The following is a 24,816-nucleotide window of genomic DNA, read 5'->3' as shown; positions in this document are numbered from 1 at the left end:
GGTGGAGAGAGAGAAACATGGCCTTGGGTGGGTGATTCTGTTTGGGGTGCTCTCAGTAACTTCTCCAGAGGGGCTCTGGGGCATCCTTTGCTCCTCTCTCCTTCCCAAGGGTCTGTGGCTCCTCCAAGTCCTCCTAGAGAAGGATCCATTAATACGGCTTGGAGGGAAAGAGTGTTCTAGGAAACATCAACAAACTCGTAAGGGGGGGAAACCAATTAAATGTATGGAGTGTGGAAAGAGCTTCAGTCAGCGTGGAGCACTTAGAATCCATCAAAGAATTCACACAAGGGAGAAACCATTTAAATGTGTTGAGTGTGGAAAGAGCTTCAGTCAAAGTGGACACCTTAGAACACACCAGCGAATTCACACGGGAGAAAAACCATTCAAATGTATGGAGTGTGGAAAGAGCTTTGTCCATAATGGAAGCCTAAGAACACATCAGCGAACTCATACAGGAGAGAAACCATTTAAATGTATGGAGTGTGGAAACAGCTTCAATCAAAGTGAATATCTTAGACTGCACCAAAGAACTCACACGGGGGAGAAACCATTTAAATGTGTTGAGTGCGGAAAGAGCTTCAGTCAAATTGGAAATTATAGAATACATCAGAAAACTCACACAGGGGAGAAACCATTTAAATGTATGGAATGTGGAAAGAGCTTTGGTCGTAGGGACGCCCTTACAATACATCAGCGAACTCACACAGGGATGAAACCATTTAAATGTATGGAATGTGGAAAGAACTTCAGTCAAAGTGGAAACCTTAGAACACATCAGAAAACTCACACAGGGGAGAAACCATTCCATTGTATGGAGTGTGGAAAGAGCTTCCATCAAAGTGGGCCCCTTCAAATACATCAGCAAACTCACACAGGGGAGAAACCATTTAAATGTATGGAATGTGGAAAGAGCTTCAGTCAAAGTGGAAACCTTAGTACACATCAGAAAACTCACACAGGGGAGAAATCATTTAAATGTACGGAGTGTGGAAAGAGCTTCAATCGAAGTGGATACCTTAGACTGCACCAAAGAACTCACACAGGGGAGAACCCGTATAACTGTATAGAGTGTGGAAAGAGCTTCAGTCAAATTGGAAATTATAGAATACACCAAAGAACTCACACAGGGGAGAAACCATTTAAATGTATGGAGTGTGGAAAGAGTTTTCATCATAGTCTAACCTTTAGAATACATCAGCGAACTCACACAGGGGAGAAACCATATAAATGTATGGAGTGTGGAAAGAGCTTCACTTCAACCAAAAACCTTAGACTGCACCAAAGAACTCACACAGGGGAGAACCCATATAACTGTATAGACTGTGGAAAGAGCTTCAGTCAAAGTGGAAATTATAAAAGCCACCAAAGAACTCACACAGGGGAGAAACCTTTTAAATGTATGGAGTGTGGAAAGAGCTTCCGTAATGGTGGAACCCTTAGAAGCCATCTACAGACTCACACAAAGGAGAAACCATTTAAATGTATGGAATGTGGAAAGCTCTTCAGTCAAAGTGGAAACCTTAAGAGACATCAGCAAACTCACACCAGAGAATAACCATTTAAATGTAAGGAGTGTGGAAAGAGCCTCGGTCAAAGCGGACATTTTAAAGACCCCAGAGAACATTCACAGCGGGGGGGGGAGCATTTAAATGTGAGGATTGTGTGTGCAAAGAGCTTTACTGATAGTGAGAAATCATTTAAATATATGGAATGTGGAAAGGGCTTCAGTCAGTGTGGAAGGACATAAATCAGCGAGAAATCATTTAAATATATGGAGTGTTTAAAGAGCTTCAATCAGAGTGAAAACTGTGCAAAACAGTAGTGAACTCGCATAGGAAGAAACCATTTAAATGCATGGAGTGTGGAAGGAGCTTCAGTTGGAGTGCAGATCTTAATATCCATCAGCCGCTAGATACATAGAGTATATGTGAAGTTCTGGTGTCTGCATGTAAATTTGTAGCCATGTAATCAAGTAATGATTTCTCACAATAGTAAATGCAATATCATATGTCATGAACTGTTTGCAGTTTGCAGAGAGCGTGCACCTGCAATGCTGGTGGTCAATGTTGATGCTCTTTGAGTCGGCTGAAGTTCAGTCTTTGGTAGAGGGAGTTGGAAATGTTGGTGTTTTGGGATTGCTAATAGAGCATTGTGGAAATTACAGGGTGAAAGTTGTGATGCTTTGGAAGCAGGGTTCGTTATATTAGTAGTATACGAACAACCATAACAACAACAATACAAACAACTGTAACACCTATTGTTATAATTATACTAAATGAACAAATAAGACACAGAAAGAGTGAGGCCATCTTCTTATGTGCATAAACCCCTTCTGTAGTTTTTATAATTGATACACTAATTGTGTTACAACCCTTCCTCTTCCTTGGTTCTCTGATGGGCACAATGTTCAGATAAAACATTATTTCCAGTGGCAGCAGGAATAGAGGAATGAAGAAAGCAGGGTTCCTGCAGTGTCCAGAGGGGGTGTGAAAGACACCCCCTCCCCCGCTCCTCTAGATGAATAAAAGCAACCCTGGGGGAAGAGAAGGCGGTGGAGAGAGAGAAACATGGCCTTGGGTGGGTGATTCTGTTTGGGGTGCTGTCAGTAACTTCTCCAGAGGGGCTCTGGGGCATCCTTTGCTCCTCTCCCCTTCCCAAGGGTCTGTGGCTCCTCCAAGTCCTCCTAGAGAAGGATCCGTTAATACGGCTTGGAGGGAAAGAGTGTTCTAGACCAGCTGCTGCAGCCTTGTTTCTCTTTGGGGGGGGCTGGATCTTCCTTCTGTATCTGCCCCCACGTTATGCAACCTCTCAAGCCAAGACTGAACTGGTGTTTCTGTTGTAAAATTAGTTAACCCATTTAGCATATGATAGAATTCATATAACCTAACAGTGAATGAAACATATGTACCTTTGTTATACCTTCATCTTACTTTCTCTGATGGAAGCTGTCTCAGTGCTGTATTAATTTCTAGGCTACGTGGACTTCTCAACCCCGACTTCCACCCGCTTATCTTTCAAACTATTGTTTGAAACGTTTAGAAATAGAAAATTTATGTGTCCGACTCTTCTTCCCTTGAGTCTTCTTCCCAGGCGTTGGGAGCCATTGGAATGGTAAGCTAAGGACTTTCTAAAGGTCTGGTTGTCAGGGAGATGGACAATAAAGGAATGAAATGTAAATCCTAAGACAGCAAGACACCAGGATACCCAAAATAATGGACAGAAGAACCGTTTTAGCTCCCTGACAGACCTTCCCTTACATGTATAACTTCTATGAGCTAATGCCTGTACCTTTTTCAAAAAATCCCTCTCAAAGTTGTACTAAAATGAACCTCTGGTTTTGAGTCGCTGGAGGTATTGCAATAGCTTTTCTCTCAATAAACTGGGTCCCTTCCGGACGTTGAATTTTCCTATCTCTTGACTGTGTTTTTCTTTGAGATGTTATTCCTTCCCCTGGCCATGGACCATTGAGGGGTAGTTTGGAAGGAAATTCTTACCCCGTATCTTAAAGCCTGGAATAAACTATTTCAAAAGGAATAAGGGAGGGTCAGATTTCCCTCACTCTCTTTCCATCCTAGGAAAGGCCTTGTCTGAAGTTGTTCCTGCTTCCTGGAATCCCCTTTCACAAGGAGCCCAAAACTCTTCCTCTCACAGGCAAACTCCTGCTTTCCCCACCTCTGCTCTTAGAACTGCCATATCGTGAAACCAAAGGTGATGTAGATACATGGAGATTCCAGGTTCCTGAAGTTTTCCTTACAAAGTATTGACCTTTTGTAGGTCTGGTGGTTGTGATGAGGGACAGAAATTTCCTACTGCTGACCTGTACTGGTTGTTGTCAGGCAGAAGTGTGACGGATGGACGGCAGAGATGGACCGGAGTTCATGATGGTTGGGAGTTTGTTAAGAGGGAGATAGTAAAAGCACAACTTCAGGCAATACCAATGAGACGGAAACATGGAAGGTGCCTAAAGAAGCCAGGGTGGCTATCTAAAGAACTTTTAACTGAGTTAAGATTAAAAAAGGATGTGTACAAAAAATGGAAAAGGGGGGAAACCACCAAAGAGGAATTCAAACAAATAGCCAGCACGTGTAGACACAAAGTCAGAAAAGCTAAAGCACAGAATGAACTCAGGCTTGCTAGAGAGGTTAAAAGCAACAAAAAAGGCTTTTATGGGTATGTTCGTAGCAAAAGGAAGAACAAAGAAACAGTGGGGTCACTCAGAGGAGAAGATGGTGAAATGCAAACAGGGGACACAGAAAGGGCTGAACTCCTCAATGCCTTCTTTGCCTCAGTCTTCTCCGATAAAGAAAACAATGCCCGACCTGAAGAATTTGGAGCAAATGATTCAGCAGAGGAAACACAGCCCAGAATAACTAAGGAGATAGTACAAGAATACTTGGCTAGTCTAGATGTATTCAAGTCTCCAGGGCCAGATGAACTGCATCCAAGAGTATTAAAAGAACTGGCAGATGTGATTTCAGAACCACTGGCAGTCATCTTTGAGAATTCCTGGAGAACAGGCGAAGTCCCGGCAGACTGGAAGAGGGCAAATGTTGTCCCTATTTTCAAAAAGGGGAAAAGAGAGGACCCAAATAATTACCGCCCAGTCAGTCTGACATCAATACCAGGGAAGATTCTGGAGCAGATCATTAAGCAAACAGTCTGTGAGCACCTAGAAAGGAATGCTGTGATCACCAATAGTCAGCATGGATTTCTGAAAAATAAGTCATGTCAGACTAACCTGATCTCGTTTTTTGACAGAATTACAAGCCTGGTAGATGAAGGGAACGCAGTGGATGTAGCCTACCTTGATTTCAGCAAGGCATTTGACAAGGTGCCCCATGATATTCTTGTAAAGAAGCTGGTAAAATGCGGTCTTGACTTTGCTACCACTCAGTGGATTTGTAACTGGCTGACTGACCGAACCCAAAGGGTGCTCATCAATGGTTCCTCTTCATCCTGGAGAAGAGTGACTAGTGGGGTGCCACAGGGTTCTGTCTTGGGCCCGGTCTTATTCAACATCTTTATCAACGACTTGGATGATGGACTCAAGGGCATCCTGATCAAATTTGCAGATGACACCAAACTGGGAGGGGTGGCTAACACCCCAGAGGAGAGGATCACACTTCAAAACGACCTTGACAGATTAGAGAACTGGGCCAAAACAAACAAGATGAATTTTAACAGGGAGAAATGTAAAGTATTGCACTTGGGCAAAAAAAATGAGAGGCACAAATACAAGATGGGTGACACCTGGCTTGAGAGCACTACATGTGAAAAGGATCTAGGAGTCTTGGTTGACCACAAACTTGACATGAGCCAACAGTGTGACGCGGCAGCTAAAAAAGCCAATGCAATTCTGGGCTGCATCAATAGGAGTATAGCATCTAGATCAAGGGAAGTAATAGTGCCACTGTATTCTGCTCTGGTCAGACCTCACCTGGAGTACTGTGTCCAGTTCTGGGCACCACAGTTCAAGAAGGACATTGACAAACTGGAACGTGTCCAGAGGAGGGCAACCAAAATGGTCAAAGGCCTGGAAACGATGCCTTATGAGGAACGGCTAAGGGAGCTGGGCATGTTTAGCCTGGAGAAGAGGAGGTTAAGGGGTGATATGATAGCCATGTTCAAATATATAAAAGGATGTCACATAGAGGAGGGAGAAAGGTTGTTTTCTGCTGCTCCAGAGAAGCGGACACGGAGCAATGGATCCAAACTACAAGAAAGAAGATTCCACCTAAACATTAGGAAGAACTTCCTGACAGTAAGAGCTGTTCGACAGTGGAATTTGCTGCCAAGGAGTGTGGTGGAGTCTCCTTCTTTGGAGGTCTTTAAGCAGAGGCTTGACAACCATATGTCAGGAGTGCTCTGATGGTGTTTCCTGCTTGGCAGGGGGTTGGACTCGATGGCCCTTGTGGTCTCTTCCAACTCTATGATTCTATGATTCTATGGTCATTCAGTCCCCCAGAAATTGCACCAGAGGGATGGAACCTCTCTCTGATTGGACAACAGCACTTTTGGAGGGAAAATAAAAGGAGCCATTTCTGAGGGAGAGAGTTAGATAGTGTTTGATATGAGAGAAGATGAAGAGGGATTGTTTTGAGGTGGGAGTTGGGGAGGAGGATAGGATTTGCCTGAGGGAGAACTGGTTCTGGTTTGAGTTGAACACCCTCCCTGAGAGAGGAAAGACCCTCCCAGCCTGGAGAGGGAGACTCGGTTGGGGGTCTGGGGGAGGTCGACAAACAGGGGTGTCCTGGGAGGGCTGACTCTTGAGGCAGGAGAAGCAGATCCTGGGGGATTCAGGCTCTTCTGGGTCCCCTTCCAGTCAGGAGGGGGCAGTTCTTCTAGGGAGAGAAGACCCCCCAAGCCAGTCACAAGGGGGGAAGGGGACCCCTGGGTCTGTTACGCCATTTTGGAATTACCTCAGCAGTGGGGTTGCTTAGAGGGGGAGCTGGGGAAAAGTGCCCCTCGCTCATGAACCAGGGTATTGATCGGGGAAGGAAGCTGTGCTGTATTTAACTGAACCACCTGTCATAACTAAGTAACAGAAAATGAAGTATAACAACTTTTTTTTAGTGAAGAGAGCTTAAGGTTGAGCGTTTTCGGGTTGAATTCCGTGAGCACCTGGAAGTAACGGAACACGATCCCGTTCGCATCCAGAGGTACCACTGTATATTCCTTTTTTACAAATGAATGTACTCTTCTTATTGTATATTTCTTTACATTTTATCTAATACATTCCTATATCAATATCTACCCTTGGTCTTATTTCTCAACTTAGTCTCTCTCCAACGTCAATCGATTGCTGAATTTTGGACATTCCCATATGTGAGAACCCACAGTTCAGGTCACACAAGGAGCCCCGTTTTTAAATGTTTTCTGGTGATACTTATTCAATCTGTCCTCTACCCCCCAGAACCATAAAACGGTGGAGCTCGAAGGGACCCCAGGGTCATCTAGTCCAACCCCTCTGCAATGCAGGGGTCACAAAGAAAGCATCTGCCAAATACAGGGGCCCACCCTCTTCCCCCACTTGGAGTCCTCCCCCCTTCTCAAGGGACACCCATTTCTGAGCCCCCAAAGAGCTCTCTCCCCCCCCCCGGGTTCGTGGGGGTTGGGCAGGGGGTTGCAGGGACCTCAAAGGCCTTGGGCCCCATGGTTTCCTTTCCACCCACCCACCCAGGGGATCCTCCCATTCATCTCTCAGCCCCCCAACAGCCTTTTCTGCACCCCAGCCGCCCCAGAGCCTCCCCTTCACCCAAAGGACTTGCCCCCCCCGAGGCCTCCCAAAACAAGCGGCAAGAGAAGTGGGGTGATGGAGAGAGGGGCCTTTTCCGGGCCGCACTAGGCAGCCGGGCTCTCTCTCCCCTTAACCCTTACGTGGCCTTGCCGCTCGGGGATTTCTGCCCAGGGAGAAAGTGGGCAAGGCACCAAGAGGGATCTGGATCCCGCCATGGGATCCCACCAGATTCTGGACGTGGCAACGCTCGGCTAGGCTCTCATGGTGGGAAAGGTGCATCCAGAGGGGCCAACCCCTAGGGGCCCCGGTCCCTTAGGGGCGAAAGGTGGGAGAGCTCAGTGGGCACAGCATGAGGCCCCTCCTTTCAGGGTTGCGGGTTCATGATCCACGTGGGGCAAAAGAGCCCTGCATTATTGACGGGTGGTTCGTTTAGTGGCAAACTAAAACTGGTAACAGTGTGGTGGGAGTTCATACAGTATTCTCTGGGCATGTACAGAGTTTGCTGCTCTTCCTGTAAAGCAGAGGCAGGGAAGCAGTGGCCAAAGAACCGCCCTGCAGGCTTGGTCTAACCACAGAAAAGGGGCCTTGCGGGCTGAGATGCAGGATCCCAGACGAACTGAGCAGGGAAGAACTGCCCCCCCCCCGTATCATAGAGAGGAGAGAGACAGAGAGGCCTCCCATGCAACGCCTGGGAAAATCCTCAGTGCCGGTTCCCATCCGAGCACCGGCAGGGGCTGCTCTGCCCCATAGCTCTATGGGCCGGACTTTTCCTGGCAGGCGGGAAAAAGGAGCATCGGGAGGGGCTTGAGAAGGGGTGGGGGGCGTCGCTGGACTAACTCCTCCCGCCCTGCTCTTTCTGTTGCAGGAAAAGACATCGGAAGAGCGAGCAAGGGAGGCGGAGGGGCAGAAGAGAGGACAAAGGGGTAAAGATGCAGGGATGGGGAAGGGGGTGAAATGGGGAGGGGGGAAAGGACAAAGACCCCTCCATTTCTCCCCACCTTCCCCAAAAGCGCCTTTACTGGGGCCCACCAGGAGGGTCTGGATCCATGCAATCCCGCTGCGAAGTGGGGACCCAAGACCTGCAGGACTTGCATGGCTCCATCTCCTTTGGAGCCCCCCCCCCAGAAACACCATAGCACTATGGGACATGCACAAGGGCGGGGGTGCAGGGGTCCTTTCTGCACAGGAGGCCCCTGCCGGGATTCCGCGGCGCCTTCTCCTTGGAAGCCCCCGCGCCACGCGCATTTGGGGGCGCAGGGGCGTGCGGAGCCAAGGGGGTTTCTGGGCGCAGGGGCGACGGAGGGAGGAGGGCGAAGGAAGTTTGGAGGCCGGGGGATCAATGGAAGCATCTTTGGCGGGGGAGGGGGGAACCCTGTGGGGGGGGGGAGAGGGAGAGACCCGTGGCCTTTTGGAAGAGATGTCTCCATCTTGGGCGCTGGCGGGGGAATCTCCAGAGGGGCTGCCTTGGCTTTTCCCTTCCTGGCAAGAAATCTGCCTTGGAGAGAGGGACGGGGAGGGATCCTTGAAAAGGGGGGGGGGTCCCATTTCCCCACCCAGTTCTTTCCAGGATGCTTCTTTCTCCCAAGTCCAGCCACTGGAGAGAAAAGGCAGGAAGATCCTGCGAGGAACCCCCTCCCTTAAGTTACCGGAAAATTTCTCACTTGCTCAGGCTTCGAGTTTATTGCAGGAGGGAGGTCCCGTGTGGGTGGTCCTGGCCCACCTCTGTGCTGGCAGGACGTCCAAATTTCATAGAATCATAGAGTTGGAAGAGACCACAAGGGCCATCGAGTCCAACCCCCTGCCAAGCAGGAAACACCATCAGAGCACTCCTGACGTATGGTTGTCAAGCCTCTGCTTAAAGACCTCCAAAGCAGGAGACTCCACCACACTCCTTGGCAGCAAATTCCACTGTCGAACAGCTCTTACTGTCAGGAAGGCAGCAGCTGAAGGAGGAGCAAAAGGGTTTTCTTGTGTGTGTGTTTCTTTGTGGCTGATTAGCTGCTCTACCTGTGCAAAGGTCAGAGGCCTGGCGGCGCGCGCAGTTTGATCCATCTTTTAGATTTAGGGGAGCTAGTCTCAAACGTTTGTTGGGGGAGACCTAGGTTTTTTGGGGGGATTATTTGTCCTGTCTTCACGCTTTTTAAGATGGAGGACCACTGTAGCCACCCCCTACGACACGTTTTCAAGATGGAGGGTGAGGGAACAGCTGCAGTCGCCTGCGGTTCCTGCGCAATGTTTGCCATCTTGCCAAAGTTTGCAGGCAGCTTTACCTGCAGCAATTGTATGTTGATTGCCCTCTTAGAAGACAAAGTCCAGCAACTGGAGGAACGTGTAGCTCTGCTTCTAAAGATGAATATTTTTGAATACTTTTAACAATCCCATAGGACATCAATAACACTTCTCTTTTGTTTATTCCAGTTAGGACAGCGTCTGATACACCAGTCTGACATCAGCTGCATTGAAAAAGAAAATCGCGGAGACGTGTCCTGGAGAAATTGAGAGGTCTGTACTTCCACTTTTCTGTGAGACTGTATCTTTGTGTGTTTCCTTTCAGCGTGTAGGAACATAGAAAGAGCCCTTCCAGATCTGTAGGATATTAAGGAATTATGGTATTCTGCTCATAATTCACTGACTACTTGGGTCCAGTATCATTTCGCCAAACTGGCCTCTCCACAGAGTTCACACAAACAGCAGCATTCAGAGCGCAGGAAACCAAAGCACAAAGAAGAGCTATAAATCCACATGACATTCCAGACTTCAAGTGGAATGGCTTAGTACTGGCCAATTACATCTGAATGGTTGCAAATAAGCCCAGAGTCCATAAACATGTACCAGAGCCCTTGTTTATCCAAACAAAGTCTACGTCTATAAGCAATCCATTCAACCATTGTGAGTGTTCTCATATTGTCAATTCATCTGAAGGCAGCCCTATTTAGGGAAGTTTAAAGATTTTTAACATAAACTTTCCAAACAAAACATCCATCTTATCATCTCTTACACATCTTGGCTACTTTTAGCCAGTGACTTCCATCATTCCCTTCTAATGATTTCATCCTATCTCTCTTCTGTTTACAATTTGTCTCTTTACTACTGTTTATATAATCAAAATCTTAACATCCTATCTTTTAACTCTTATTATTTCTTATCTCCATTTTTCACAAGACTTCTTGTTATCCTACAAGCGTATTCAATTGAACACCATTGCCCTTCGAATAATTCACAAATTTACTCCAGTCCTTCAGGAATTTTTGGTCCCGCTGTTCTCGGATTCTCCCGGTCATCTTAGCTAATTCTGTGTACTCCATCAATTGACTGAAACAAAAATAACATTTTTGGTAGCACATTCATTTTTATAACCGATATCCTTCCCCAAAGTGACAATTTCATCCTTCCCCACACTTCCAAATCTCTCTTAATCTTATTCCATACCTGGTTGTGCTTTTCTTGATAGAAATTTATATTTGGGGGGGTTAACAATATTCTTAGGTATTTCACTTTCTTTACCACCCCTGTTTCTGTTTATTATTGCAACTGATCCACTATCTTTTTGTCCATATTTTTAACAAACTGATTATTTTTATTTACTTTAAAGCCTGCTACTTGTCTAAACTGTTCACTTTTTTCTAGTACTTCCTTCGGACTTGTTATTGGTTCAATTGTTATTACCAACTCATCCATAAAGGCTTTTACTTTATATTCTTTCCTTCTGACTGATATTCCTTTAATTCCTTCTGCTAACCTTATATTATTCAGGAGAATTCCAGAACCGATATGAATAACAATGGTGATAGTGGACACCCTTGTCTTGTCCCTTTTGTAATTTCAATATTTTCTGTGAATACATTATCCACAATAGATTTTGCCTTTTGACTTGAATATATTGCTTTTAAACTTCTCATAAACAATTGACCCATTTCCATCATTTCTAAGTCTTTAATCATAAATTCCCAAATATATTATCAAAGGCCTTCTCAGCTTCCACAAATATTATGGCTGCCTGCTTTTCATTCCTGGCCGTCAAGTATTCAATAATATTCACAATATTCCTTATATTGTCCTTCATCTGGCGGCCAGGAAGAAAACCTTAATATTTGCAAATAGTTTATAATCACTGTTCAACAAAGAAATCGGCCTGTAGTTTTTAACCTGTCATAAGTCTGAGTCTGGTTTGGGTATCAGTGTAATATATGCTTCTTTCCAAGTCTCTGGTGTATCTCCTTTTTTCAAAATATTGTTCATTACTTCCTCCAATGGTGCCAGTAGGGTCTAGCTGAAATTTTTATCATTATTTATTTATTTATTTATTACTTATTTACCCCACCCATCTGGCTGGGCTTCCTCAGGCACTCTGGGCGGCTTCCAACAAAATATTAAAATACGGTAATGCATCAAACATTAAAAGCTTCCCCAAACAGGGCTGCCTTCAGATGTCTTCTAAAAGTCTGGTAGTTGTTTTTCTCTTTGACATCTTGTGGGAGGGCGTTTGTCAGGATGGGTGCCACTACCGAGAAGGGCCTCTGCCTGGTTCCCTGTAACTTGGCTTTTCGCAGTGAGGCAACCGCCAGAAGGCCCTTGGTGCTGGACCTCAGTGTCCGGGTAGAACGATGGGGGTGGAGATGCTCCTACAGATATACTGGACTGAGGCTGTTTAGGGCTTTAAAGGTTACTTTGAATTGTGCTCGGAAACGTACTGGGAGCTAATGTAGGTCTTTCAAGACCGATGTTATGTGGTCTTGCCGGCCACTCCCAGTCACCAGTCTAGCTGCCGCATTCTGGATTAGTTGTAGTTTCTGGGTCACCTTCAAAGGTAGCCCCACATAGAGCGCATTGCAGTACTCCAAGCAAGAGATAACCAGAGCATGCACCACTCTGGCGAAGCAGTCCGAGGGGAAGATAGGGTCTCAGCCTGCATACCAGATGGAGCTGGTAAACAGCAGAAATAGTACCTGGGGTTAAGAACTTTGCTTCAGGATAAGAACAGAAATCTCGCAGCAGCAGCGGGAGGCCCCATTAGCTAAAGTGGTATCTCAGGTTAAGAACAGTGTCAGGTTAAGAACGGACCTCAAGAACGAATTAAGTTCTTAACCCGAGGTACCACTGTAAATTGTTTCTCCAACGGGTGTTTTAATCTCCACACATCAATCAAATTGCAGCTTTCTACCATAGAGAAGAAAGTTTTGGGTAGTTTACCTTCTTTCTATTCTATTCCCATTTCTCATTCTATCAATTTCCAATGAAATTACCCCATTCAGGTCCCCCATAATTATTTTTTGATCCACAAAGATTTGTCTCGCTTCATATTTATTTTTTATATACAACACCACCCCTCTTTTTACTCTTGTCTGATGAAATAAATTCACTTCCTAATTTCTTTTTTACCAAAATTCTTCTATGTTTTCTTGCAACATGAGTCTCTCAAAAAAACATGAGTCTCTCTTAAAAAAAGTTCTTTTTAATAGAATCTTTTCAACATTATTTCTTTTAGTTTTGTTATTCAAACCATTAACACTCCATGTCATAAGTGTTCATGTCGTTTTGTTTTTGCTACTATTTGTGAACTAGAGTCTTTTCAACTTATCCTTCCTCCTCCTCCTCCTCTTCTTCTTCTTCTTCTAATTTATTATCTTCTACTTCTACTTCTTATTCTTGGTCTATGGTATCTGTTCCTGCTGCTGCTGCCCCTTCTTCCTCTTTATCCAGTTCCCTGTACCTCTGGAGGAATTTTTTTACTTCATCTTTTTCAGTTTAACTTTTCCTTGTAGTAGAATGAGACTCCTTCCAGATACTCCCATTTAAAATCAATATTGTTTTTTCTCAGCACTTGTGTCAGAGGTTTATATCCATCACGTCATTTCAGCTGACAAAGTGGAATTTCCTTAAATATGATTATCATTGCTCTATCAATATAGAGCTTCTTTTCTCTTATTTTTTTAGCAAAATTAAATTTCTCATCTACTTATCTTTAAATATCATCAAACAATCTCCTGGAAACTTTTTTCCTTTTTTTGATTTAACTTTTATCCTAAATGCATTCAATACTGTATTGGCAAATTCATCTTTTCCAATTCCTAGCCATTGTGCAATTTCAATAATTAATTCTTCTAAAATATTCTGTCCTGCTGTTTCTGGGAGAGATCTGATTCTCAAATTTATCTCTCTTTGCTTCAATTCCTGCACCACAATTGCATCCCACAATTCCTCCTGTTCCTTATTCAGCTCTGACACTGCACTTTTATTTTTCTCATCCTCCTTTTTTAAATTCCTTACTTTTCGTTGCATAGGTTTCAATCTTTCCTCTAAATTTTGTGTTCTCTTGCTCACATCTTTTATCTGGGCCAGTATGGTGTAGTGGTTAAGAGCGGTAGTCACGTAATCTGGGGAACCGGGTTCGCGTCTCCGCTCCTCCACATGCAGCTGCTGGGTGACCTTGGGCCAGTCACACTTCTTTGAAGTCTCTCAGCCCCACTCACCTCACAGAGTGTTTGTTGTGGGGGAGGAAGGGAAAGGAGAATGTTAGCCGCTTTGAGACTCCTTAAAGGGAGTGAAAGGCGGGATATCAAATCCAAACTCTTCTTCTTCTTCTTCTTCATCTCATTCACAGTTAAATCTAATTTTTTGTCCATCTGCTCCCGTCTACTTTCCATATTTTTCTCACTTTGTTTAATATCTTTAATATCTTTCTTCAGTTCTGCAAACATTTTTGCAACATCTCCTTTCCCTTCCATTTCTTGCTTTGACCCTCTCCGGGTCTCTCCTGATGTTGCCCCTCCCCTCCTTTTTTCTGTGATGATGTCATTCTTAAACTGTCATTTCCTCTTTCACCACTAGGTGGCCCTTTTTCCTCCAACCAGTTCTATATCAAATGTATATAGCTGAGAGGGGGACAAAGGGTAAATGCTGCAATAATCCAATAATTATTTGTACAAAAACAAAGAGAAAGCAGGAGAAAAACGTCTTCCACCACTTCCACAGATTTTTCGCACTTTCCACTGTGTCCCCGTCCCAAGAAAAAGAAGAAATCAAAACCAAGTACCAACAAAACAAAACAAATTCTTCCGCCTCTTGGTGGCTTAATCCAACTTCCACCGCATTATATTCCAGGAGAAAGGAAAAGAGGAAGGTATTCACTACAATTATAATGTCTTAACAATGAAAAAGGTGAAGTTAAAAGAGAGAGAGAAAATAAATCCATCATGCTCATTAACCAAAAGGGGGAGGGTGTCCCCAAGTCTCTTCCTGTAAATGTCTCCTCAAATTTCTTACAGTACCAGACTTTAGCAGTCTTTTTATATTTGTCTCTGCTGATCTGGTATTTTAACTCGCAAAAATAGCTCCATAAACATATTTTTTACAAATTGCGTAGTTTAAATTAAAATTGAAAGTAAAAGCCGGAAGCTCCTTTTTTTTTTATAAATTTTTTTATTGATTTTCCAACATAAATTAAGACACATTACAACTCACAATACATAGACAAACAAACATATAAACACGTATAATTTCATAACCTCTTTTTCTTAAGCCCAATTTCAACGACTTCCCCATGCCTCCCTTTTCTGCATCCCTGTTTTAAACTTTTTCAGCAACCCCTAATCTCAATTACTTGTAATTCACTTTCTTTAATCCTTTTTCTCTTACCCAATCATTTACCGCTGCAAATCTGTTTTACCTTGCCCATAACATTTTAGCACTCATTAATTCTACAACAGTTCTTAAGATAAAGTTTGAATTTCTTCCAGTCTTCTTCCACCGTCTCTTTTCCTTGGTCACGGATTCTGCCCGTCATCTCAGCCAATCCCATATAGTCAATCACCTTCGTCTGCCACTCTTCCAGCGTGGCTAGTTCTTGTGTCTTCCAATACTTTGCTAAGAGAACTCTTGCTGCTGTTGTAGCGTACATAAAAAAGTCCTATCTTTCCTTGACACCAATTGGCCTACCATGCCCAGGAGAAAAGCCTCTGGTTTCTTATGAAAGGTACACTTAAGAACCTTCTTAATTTCATTATAGATCATCTCCCAGAAGACCTTAATCCTTGGGCACGTCCGCAAAGGTGATAGAAAGTACCTTCAGTTTCCTTACATTTCCAGCATTTATTATTGGGCAAATGATAGATTTTTGCAAGCTTGACTGGGATCATGTACCACCTATAAATCATTTTCATAATATTCTCTCTTAAGGCATTACATGCCGTGAACTTTATACCGGTGGTCCATAACTGCTCCCAGTCAGCAAACATAATGTCATGACCAATGTCTTGTGCCCATTTAATCATAGCTGATTTAACCGTTTCATCCTGTGTATTCCATTTCAACAGCAAGTTGTACATTCTTGACAAATTCTTAGTATTGGGTTCTAACAATTCTGTTTCTAATTTTGATCTCTCCACCTGGAAGCCAATTTTCCTGTCCTGTTTGAATACTTCATTTATCTGGTAATAGTGAAGCCAGTCTCTTACTTTAGACTTCAGTTTCTCATAACTCTGTAGTTTCACTTTCCCCCCCTCTTGTTCTATAATTTCCCAATATTTTGGCCATTTGGATTCCATATTAAGTTTTTTCACTTCCTTAGCTTCCATTGGTGACAGCCACCTGGGGGTTTTATTTTCCAACAAGTCTTTATACCGAATCCAGACATTATATAGTGCTTTCCTAACAATATGGTTCTTAAAACCTTTATGAGTCTTTACCTTGTCATACCATATATATGCATGCCAACCAAACCTGTTATTAAACCCTTCCAAGTCCAAAATGTCTGTGTTCTCAAGAAGTAGCCAGTCTTTCAGCCAGCAAAAAGCCGCTGATTCATAATACAGTTTTAAGTCCGGCAGGGCAAACCCCCCTCTTTCTTTTGCATCAGTTAATATCTTAAATTTTATTCTGGGCTTTTTGCCCTGCCAGACAAATCTAGATATATCTTTCTGCCACCTCTTGAAGCAGTCCATTTTGTCCACAATCTGCAATGTTTGAAACAAAAATAACATTCTCGGCAAAACATTCATCTTAATAACAGCAATTCGACCTAACAAGGAAAGTCTCAAGTTTGACCATATTTCTAAGTCTTTCTTAATTTCTGTCCAACATTTCTCATAATTATCTTTAAATAAGTTTACATTTTTAGATGTTAAATTGATCCCCAAATATTTCACTTTCTTTGCTACCATTAATCCAGTTTCCCTGTGAAACCTCTCTCTTTCCGCTGCTGTTAGATTTTTTTCCAATACCTTCGTTTTTTGTTTATTCACCTTAAAACCTGCTACTTGACCAAATACTTGTATTAGCTCTAAAACTCTTTTTGTACTAGTGTCTGGCTCTTGTAAAGTTAATACTAGATCATCTGCAAACGCTCTCAATTTATATTGTTTAGCTCCGACCTGAATCCCTTTGACCAGCTGGTCCCCTCTAATCATGTTTAATAAAACCTCCAAGACAGATATAAAGAGTAATGGGGATATTGGGCACCCCTGTCGTGTCCCTTTTTCAATAGCAAATTCTTCAGTAACCACATTATTTACAATTAATTTTGCTTTTTGTTCAGAATAAATTGCACCTATACCATTCTCAAAACCTTGGCCTACCCCCATCCCTTTAAGATTCTTTTTCATAAAGCTCCAAGAGATATTGTCAAAGGCTTTCTCCGCGTCCACAAATATTAATACTGCCTTAGTATTAATATTAGCTTCTAGTAATTCCATAATATCTATTAGGTTTCTTACATTGTCAGATAAATGTCTTTCTGGAAGAAAGCCGGCCTGGTCTTTATGAATCTCACCCACCAAAACCCTCTTCAATCTTTTTGCCAAAATGTCTGCAAAAATTTTGTAATCCACATTAAGTAACGATATAGGGCGGTAGTTCTTAATCAAGTTCTTCTCAGTCTCAGATTTTGGTATAAGTGTAATATACGCTTCTTTCCACGATTCGGGTGCCTTCTTCCCCTCCAAAATTTCATTACAGACTTCCTTCAACGGTTGTACCAACCATTCTTTCAAAGCTTTGTAATATCTGGAAGTCAATCCATCTGGTCCTGGAGATTTTCCCAATTGCATATTTTGAATGGCTCCCTCTATTTCTTGTTCAGTTATTTTCTGGTTCAGGATCACTTTACTTTGTTCAGATATTTTTTGTAATCCATATTTTTTGAGAAATTCTTCTATCTCTTTTTCATCCACCGGCCCTTGTGCATAAAGTCTTCTGAAATAACTCTGAAAACAGTTTCTAATCTCGTTTGGTCTATAAATGTTCTTTCCTTCAACCTCTAAGCTTGTAACCATATTCAATTTTTGTCTTTTCTTCAATTGCCATGCCAGGAGTTTCCCACATTTATCTGCCGATTCAAATGTCTTTTGTCTCATTTGCTTTATTTTCCATTCTATCTCCTGGTTCATCAGTTCCATATACTGCCTCTGATAAAACTTAATTTCTCTCAAAATTTCATGAGACTTTGGCTTTGATCTCAGGTTTTTTTCACCTTCTTTTATTCTTTCCAGAATCTTATCTTTCTTCTCATTCTGTCTCTTCTTTTTTAAAGTGTTCTGCTGTATCAAAAATCCTCGCATAACGGCTTTACTTGCGTCCCAAATTATTCTTTTCTCCACCTCTGTTCTCAGATTTATCTCAAAATAATCTTTCACAGTTTTCTGGGCCTTTTTGTACACCTCTTCATCTCTAAATAGGGAGTCATTCATCCTCCATCTGAATGAACCAGCTGTTGTTATGTTCATTTCCATCCTTACGGCGTTATGGTCGGAGCAAGTCTTTGGGCAGATTTCCACTTTCTTTATCTTTGGTGCCATCCCACTAGTTACCCAAATTTGGTCGATTCTAGTCCAGGTCATTTTTGCTTCAGAAAAGAAAGTTCCCTCTCTCTCAAGAGGGTTCCTTGTTCTCCAGATATCAATCAGGTCCATATTGTCTGTCATTTCAAAAAAAGTCTTTGGTAGTCTCCCATCCTTGGAAACCACCTGTCTTTGTGCTTTGTCCATATTTGTAGAGACCACTCCATTCATATCTCCCATCATAATTACATTGTAATCCAAATAGTCCATTAATGTCTCATGCAAATTTACAAATTGCGCAGTTTAAATTAAAATTGAAAGTAAAAGCCGGAAGCTCCTTCTCCAGCATTCTCCTTCAACTCCCAAAGGGTTTCAAATAAGTTTATTTTCTAGGGATTTCCACCTCCCTTTCAGTAAACCAAACCTTCAGAACTAAAAAAGTATATTTATTATTTTTATTCGCTGTAGGAGATTAGAATCTTACTCCGTTTTGCAGGTAATTCATGCAGTGTAAATCAATCACAATCGGGACTGGCCTCCTTTTTTATCCCTTCTGTCTTCCGAATCTTTCTCAATTAGAACTTCCCAACATTTTGCCAGATTCAGGTTTCTTTTTCTTCGAGAACTGGCCGCTGTACAGGATAGACTCAAGGCTTCAATCCTCCGAGTAGTTAATGGCGTCCCGCGCTGGCGTCTTGATCTCGCTGCACTTTCCGCTCTCCAAGGGGAGCGTTTTCGGCGCCGGAGAGACGTCCTTATGCTGCTGGTGGCCTCAAAATAATCCTTTTGAGGGTTGGGGGGGGGCTGTGGTGCCCTTGCAGACTCCCCCTTTGTTTCGCAAAGAGCTGAACTCTCCCCTAAGGGCTGAGTCCCATCTCTTCTCAGCTCTGTGGACCAACTGGAAGTCGATGTTTGATGTTTTAGCGTGTCTTTAATATTCTGTTGGGAGCTGCGCAGAGGGTTGGAAAACCCAGCCTTATGGATGGGGTTTGAATAATGATATATTAATTAATTAAGGTGAAACATATCTTTATTCCTCTAATTTATCAGTATCAGTCTTTTGGCCACATTTAGGAAATGCATAATCCACTTTTGTAATCCAATTGACAGCTTACATGCAATTGGTATATTATTCCAAAGGATATTTTCCTCTGAAAGTCTTCCCATTAGAATTCAGCTTTTTCAGTGTCACACATATTTGCTTAACCACCCACCCCAAAGGAGAAAGGAGTCCCGGACAGATAATTTCCACAAGGATAGTTCTATATCACAAGACGGGCATGAGATCAGGTGGTCCATTCCCTGGCCATACTTCCTCAGGGAGACATAGAGAAGAGAGGAGAGAATCTAGGAGATGCTTTTAAATAAAAAAGACAGTGGTGTTAATTAGGCTCCCTTTGTGTTAAGTTCCTTTTCCCTCTTCCGTGAAACCCTAAAATGGTTTTCTTTCCCCCAAAGGAGAAGGCGATCCAAATTCTGAGGAGACACCTTCAATTTCATTGAGAATAATGAAGACAAAGTTAAAATGTGCATAATGTTCTTCTGTCTGTGTGCACACTGAGTTTACAATAATGAACTCAACAGAAGATAAACCATCTAAAGCTATGCAGTGCAAAAAGAACTTGAACTGGAGCAAAACTCATAGGAAACATCAACAAATGCCCAAGGGAGAGAAACCAATTAAATGTATGGAGTGTGGAAAGAGCTTCAGTCAGTGTGGAGCACTTAGAATCCATCAAAGAATTCACACAGGAGAGAAACCATTTAAATGTATGGAATGTAGAAAGAGCTTTGGTCGTAGGGATGCCCTTACAATACATCAGCGAACTCACACAGGGATGAAACCATTTAAATGTATGGAATGTGGAAAGAACTTCAGTCAAAGTGGAAACCTTAGTATACATCAGAAAACTCACACAGGGGAGAAACCATTCCACTGTATGGAGTGTGGAAAGAGCTTCCATAAAAATGGCTCGCTTCGAATACATCAGCAAACTCACACAGGGGAGAAACCATTTAAATGTATGGAATGTGGAAAGAGCTTCAGTCAAAGTGGAAACCTTAGTACACATCAGAAAACTCACACAGGGGAGAAATCATTTAAATGTATGGAATGTGGGAAGAGCTTCAGTCAAAGTGGATACCTCAGAACACATCAGAAAACTCACACAGGGGAGAAACCATTTAAATGTATGGAGTGTGGAGCGAGCTTCAATCAAAGTGGATACCTCAGAACACATCAGAAAACTCACACAGGGGAGAAACCATTTAAATGTATGGAATGTGGGAAGAGTTTCAGTCAAAGTGGATACCTCAGAACACATCAGAAAACTCACACAGGGGAGAAACCATTTAAATGTATGGAGTGTGGAAAGAACTTCAGTCAAAGTGGAAACCTTAGACTGCACCAAAGAACTCACACAGGGGAGAACCCATATAACTGCAAAGAGTGTGGAAAGAGCTTCAGTCAAATTGGAAATTATAAAAGCCACCAAAGAACACACACAGGGGAGAAACCATTTAAATGTATGGAGTGTGGAAAGAGTTTTTGTCATAGTGTAACCTTTAGAACACATCAGCGAACTCACACAGGGGAGAAACCATATAAATGTATGGAGTGTGGAAAGAGCTTCACTTCAACCAAAAACCTTAGACAGCACCAAAGAACTCACACAGGGGAGAACCCATATAACTGTATAGACTGTGGAAAGAGCTTCAGTCAAAGTGGAAATTATAAAAGCCACCAAAGAACTCACACAGGGGAGAAACCATTTAAATGTATGGAGTGTGGAAAGAGCTTCAGTAATGGTGGAACCCTTAGAAGGCATCTACAGACTCACACAAAGGAGAAACCATTTAAATGTATGGAATGTGGGAAAAGCTTCAGTCAAAGTGGAAACCTTAAGAAACACCAGCGAACTCACACCAGAGAATAACCATTGAATTGTAAGGAGTGTGGAAAGAGACTCGGTCAAAGCGGACATTTTAAAGACACCAGAGAACATTCACAGCAGGGGGGAAAGCATTTAAATGTGGGGATTGTGTGTGCAAGAACTTTACTGATAGTAAGAAATCATTTAAATATATGGAATCTGGAAAGAGCTTCAGTCAGTGTGGAAGGAGCTTCAGTTGGAGTGCAGATCTTAATATAAATCAGCCGTTGGATGCATAGAGGACATGCGAAGTTCTGGTGTCTGCATGTAAATTTGTACCCATGTATTCAAGTAATGAAGGTGATGTCTCACAATAGGAAATGCAATATCATACGTCATGAACTGTTTGCAGTGTGCAGAGAGCGTGAACCTGCAATGCTGGTGGTCAATGTTGATGCTCTTTGAGTCGGCTGAAGTTCAGTCTTTGGTAGAGGGAGTTGGAAATGTTGGTGTTTTGGGATTGCTAATAGAGCATTGTGGAAATTACAGGGTCAAAGTTGTGATGCTTTGGAAGCAGGGTTCGTTATATTAGTAGTATACGAACAACCGTATAACACCTATTGTTGTAATTATACTAAATGAACAATGAAGACACAGAAAGAGTGAGGCCATCTTCTTATGTGTATAAAACCCTTCTGTAGTTTTTATAATGGATACACTAATTGTGTTACAACCCTTCCTCTTCCTTGGTTCTCTGATGGGCACAATGTTCAGATAAAACATTATTTCCAGTGGCAGCAGGAATAGAGGAATGAAGAAAGCAGGGTTCCTGGAGTGTCCAGAGGGGGTGTGAAAGAGACCCCCTCCCCCGCTCCTCTAGATGAATAAAAGCAACCCTGGGGGAAGAGAAGGTGGTGGAGAGAGAGAAACATGTCTCTGCTCTAATAATTTCTAGGCTATGTGGACTTCTCAACCCCGACTTCCACCCACTTATGTTTCAAACTATTGTTTAAAATGTTTAGGAATGTTTAGAAATAGAAAATTTATGTGACCGACTCTTCTTCCCTTGAGTCTTCTACCCAGGCGTTGGGAGCCATTGGAGTGGTAAGCTAAGGACTTTATAATGGTCTGGTTGTCAGGGAGATGGACAATAAATGAGTGAAATGAAAATCCTAAGACAGCAAGACCCCAGGATACCCAAAATAATGGGCAGAAGAACCGTTTTAGCTCCCTGACTGACCTTCCCTTACATGTATAACTTCTATGAGCTAATGCCTGTACCATTCTCCAAAAAAACCCTCTCAAAGTTGTACTAAAATGAACCTCTGGTTTTGGGTCACTGGAGCTTTTGCAATAGCTTATCTCTCTCTCAATAAACTGGGTCCGTTCCGGACATTGAATTTTCCTATCTCTTGGCTGTGTTTTTCTTTGAGGTGTTATTCCTTCCCCTGGCCATGAACCACTGAGTGGTGGTTTGGAAGGAAATTCTTACCCCGTATTGTAAAGCCTGTAATAAACTATTTCAAAATGAACAAGGGAGTGTCAGATTTCCCTCACCTCCTTTCCATCCTGGGAAAGGCCTTGTCTGAAGTTGTTCCTGCTTCCTGGAATTCCCTTTCACAAGGAGCCCAAAACTCTTCCTCTCACAGGCAAACTCCTGCTCCCCCCCCCCCGCGCTTTTAGAACTGCCATATCGTGAAACCAAAGGTGATGTAGATACATGGAGATTCCAGGTTCCTGAAGTTTTCCTTACAAAGTATTGACCTTTAGTAGATCTGGTGGTTGTGATGAGGGACAGAAATTTCCTACTGCTGACCTGTACTGGTTGTTGTCAGGCAGAAGTGTGACGGACGGACGGCAGAGACGGACCGGAGTCTGGTCATTCAGTCCCCCTGAAATTCCACCAGAGGGATGGAACCTCTCTCTGATTGGACAACAGCACTTTTGGAGGGAAAATAAAAGGAGCTGTTACTGAGGGAGAGAGTTTGATATGAGAGAACATGAAGAGGGATTGTTTTGAGGTGGGAGTTGGGGAGGAGAATAGGATTTGCCTGAGGGAGAACTGGTTCTAGTTGAGTTGAACACCCTCCCTGAGAGAGGAAAGACCCTCCCAGCCTGGAGAGGGAGACTCGGTAGGGGTCTGGGGAAGGTTTACAAACAGGGGTGTCCTGGGATGGCTGACTCTTGAGGCAGGAGAAGCAGATCCTGGGGGATTCAGGCTCTTCTGGGTCCCCTTCCAGTCAGGAGGGGGCAGTTCTTCTAGGGAGAGAAGACCCCCCAAGCCAGTCACAAGGGGGGAAGGGGACCCCTGGGTCTGTTACGCCATTTTGGAATTACCTCAGCAGTTGGGTTGCTTAGTGAGGGAAAGTGCCCCTTGCTCATGAACCAGGGCATTGATGGCGGAAGGAAGATGTGTTGTATTATTTAACTGAACCACCTGTCCTAACTAACAGAAACTGACATATAACAACTTTTTTTTTTAAGTGAAGAGAGTTTAAGAGAAGCGGTGACTGTAATCCTGTGTTTAAGACTGAAACATCTTATAGTTTAAGTAAATAAGTTGACTTCTACCCGGGAGAACACATTTCCTGACCCACATTCTTTCAAAAGATTCTTTTTATTAATAAAACTCTGTTTTTTGTTCAATATTCACTCACTACAAGATAAACACTGGTAAATTGTATAGATTTTTGTAGTTTGCATACAGTGAGATGTGTACACTTTATTTAATGGGGGCATAACCGCAGTTTTGAAAATCCTCCATACAATTCCAGTTTCAGTTGCCTCAAATGAAAGGAGCTTTAGCAAACTAAAACTGGTATCTCTGTGGTGGGATTTAATCCAGTAGAATCTGGTCAGGTGTCTGGGTGGCTGTGAGACCTGCAAGGCCCCTGGGGGGAGAGGGTGTTTGCTAGACCAGATGATGTCGCCTTTTTTCCCTTGGGGGAGCTGGCCCCACATCTTGTAACCTCCCAAGTCGGGACTGAAGAGGTTTATCTCTTATAAAATTAGTTAACCCATTTAGCATACGAGACAATTTATTCAATGCTAAATTTTACAAATTTATGTATTTTTGTAATACCTGAATATACCCCATGTAGTAGTAGTAGTAATAATACTATAATACTATAATAATAATAATAACAACAATAATACCCCTGCTCATCTGGCTGGGTCTCCCCAGCCACTCTGGGCAGCTTATAGCATATATAAAAACACAGAAAAAAAATCTAACATTAAAAACTTCCCTGAACAGGGCTGCCTTCAGATGTTTTCTAAAAGTCAAGTAGTTGTTTATTTCCTTGGGAGGGCATTCTACAGGGATGGCCTCCCCTGGTTCCCTGTAACATCACTTCTTGCAGTGAGGGAACGGCCAGAAGGCCCTCAGAGGAGGACTTCCATGTCCAGGCTGGATGATGGGGGTGGAGATGCTCTTTCAGGTCTACAGGGCTTAGGCTGTTTCGGGCTTTAAAGGTCAGCACCAACACTTTGCATTGTGCTCGATAACGTACAGGGAGCCAATGTACTTCTTTTAGGACCAGTGTTATGTGGTCTCAGCGGCTGCTCCCAATCACTAGCTGCTGCATTCTGGATTAGTTGTAGATTCCATGTCACCTTTAAAGGTAGCCCCACATAGAGCACATTGCAGTAGTTCAAGTGGGAGATAACCAGAGTATGAATGCTGTAATAATTTCTATGCTATGTGGACTTCTCAACCTGACTCCCACCCTGTTATTTTTCTTAGTGCTGATCGTGTAGTTTAGGAATAGAATGTTTCTGTGGCAGGCTTTTCTTACCTTGAGTGTTTTTATACCATCTGTTCCACATCTCCATAGTTCATTGTGTGAAAGGCTTGGATATAGACTTCCACATTGACCTGTTTGGGGTCAAAAACAGGATCACAGCTTGTGAGAGAGAAGGGGGAAGTCGTGCC

At 43.0% G+C, this 24,816-nt stretch overlaps 2 protein-coding genes and 1 long non-coding RNA gene across 5 annotated transcripts in view; all 3 read left to right on the top strand.

Moving 5' to 3' along the window:
- LOC128409407 (gastrula zinc finger protein XlCGF57.1-like) overlaps positions 1-21,809 on the top strand; it is a 55,859-nt gene extending 34,050 nt beyond the window's left edge. For all 3 annotated transcript variants that reach the window (XM_053379874.1, XM_053379875.1, XM_053379873.1), the window contains exons 3-5: positions 8,103-8,160; positions 9,656-9,739; positions 19,468-21,809. In XM_053379874.1, coding sequence (XP_053235849.1) covers positions 19,581-20,945 — 1,365 coding nt within the window. In that variant the 5' untranslated portion in view covers positions 8,103-8,160; positions 9,656-9,739; positions 19,468-19,580 and the 3' untranslated portion in view covers positions 20,946-21,809. The remainder of the gene's footprint in view (positions 1-8,102; positions 8,161-9,655; positions 9,740-19,467) is intronic.
- LOC128409412 (zinc finger protein 227-like) lies at positions 184-2,220 on the top strand. Its single transcript, XM_053379885.1, has one exon. The coding sequence runs from the start codon at positions 224-226 to the stop codon at positions 1,553-1,555; it is 1,332 nt and encodes a 443-aa protein (XP_053235860.1). The 5' UTR covers positions 184-223; the 3' UTR covers positions 1,556-2,220.
- Positions 5,953-23,528, top strand: LOC128409520 (uncharacterized). The gene is made up of 2 exons (XR_008329242.1): positions 5,953-6,588; positions 23,382-23,528. It is a non-coding gene; the product is annotated as an uncharacterized LOC128409520 (long non-coding RNA).
- The last annotated feature ends 1,288 nt before the right edge of the window (positions 23,529-24,816 follow it).

The sequence above is a fragment of the Podarcis raffonei genome, chromosome 2 (genome assembly GCF_027172205.1).
Source record: "Podarcis raffonei isolate rPodRaf1 chromosome 2, rPodRaf1.pri, whole genome shotgun sequence".
In the NCBI taxonomy this organism is placed as follows: domain Eukaryota; kingdom Metazoa; phylum Chordata; class Lepidosauria; order Squamata; family Lacertidae; genus Podarcis; species Podarcis raffonei.
This window is presented reverse-complemented; position numbering and strand designations above follow the sequence as displayed.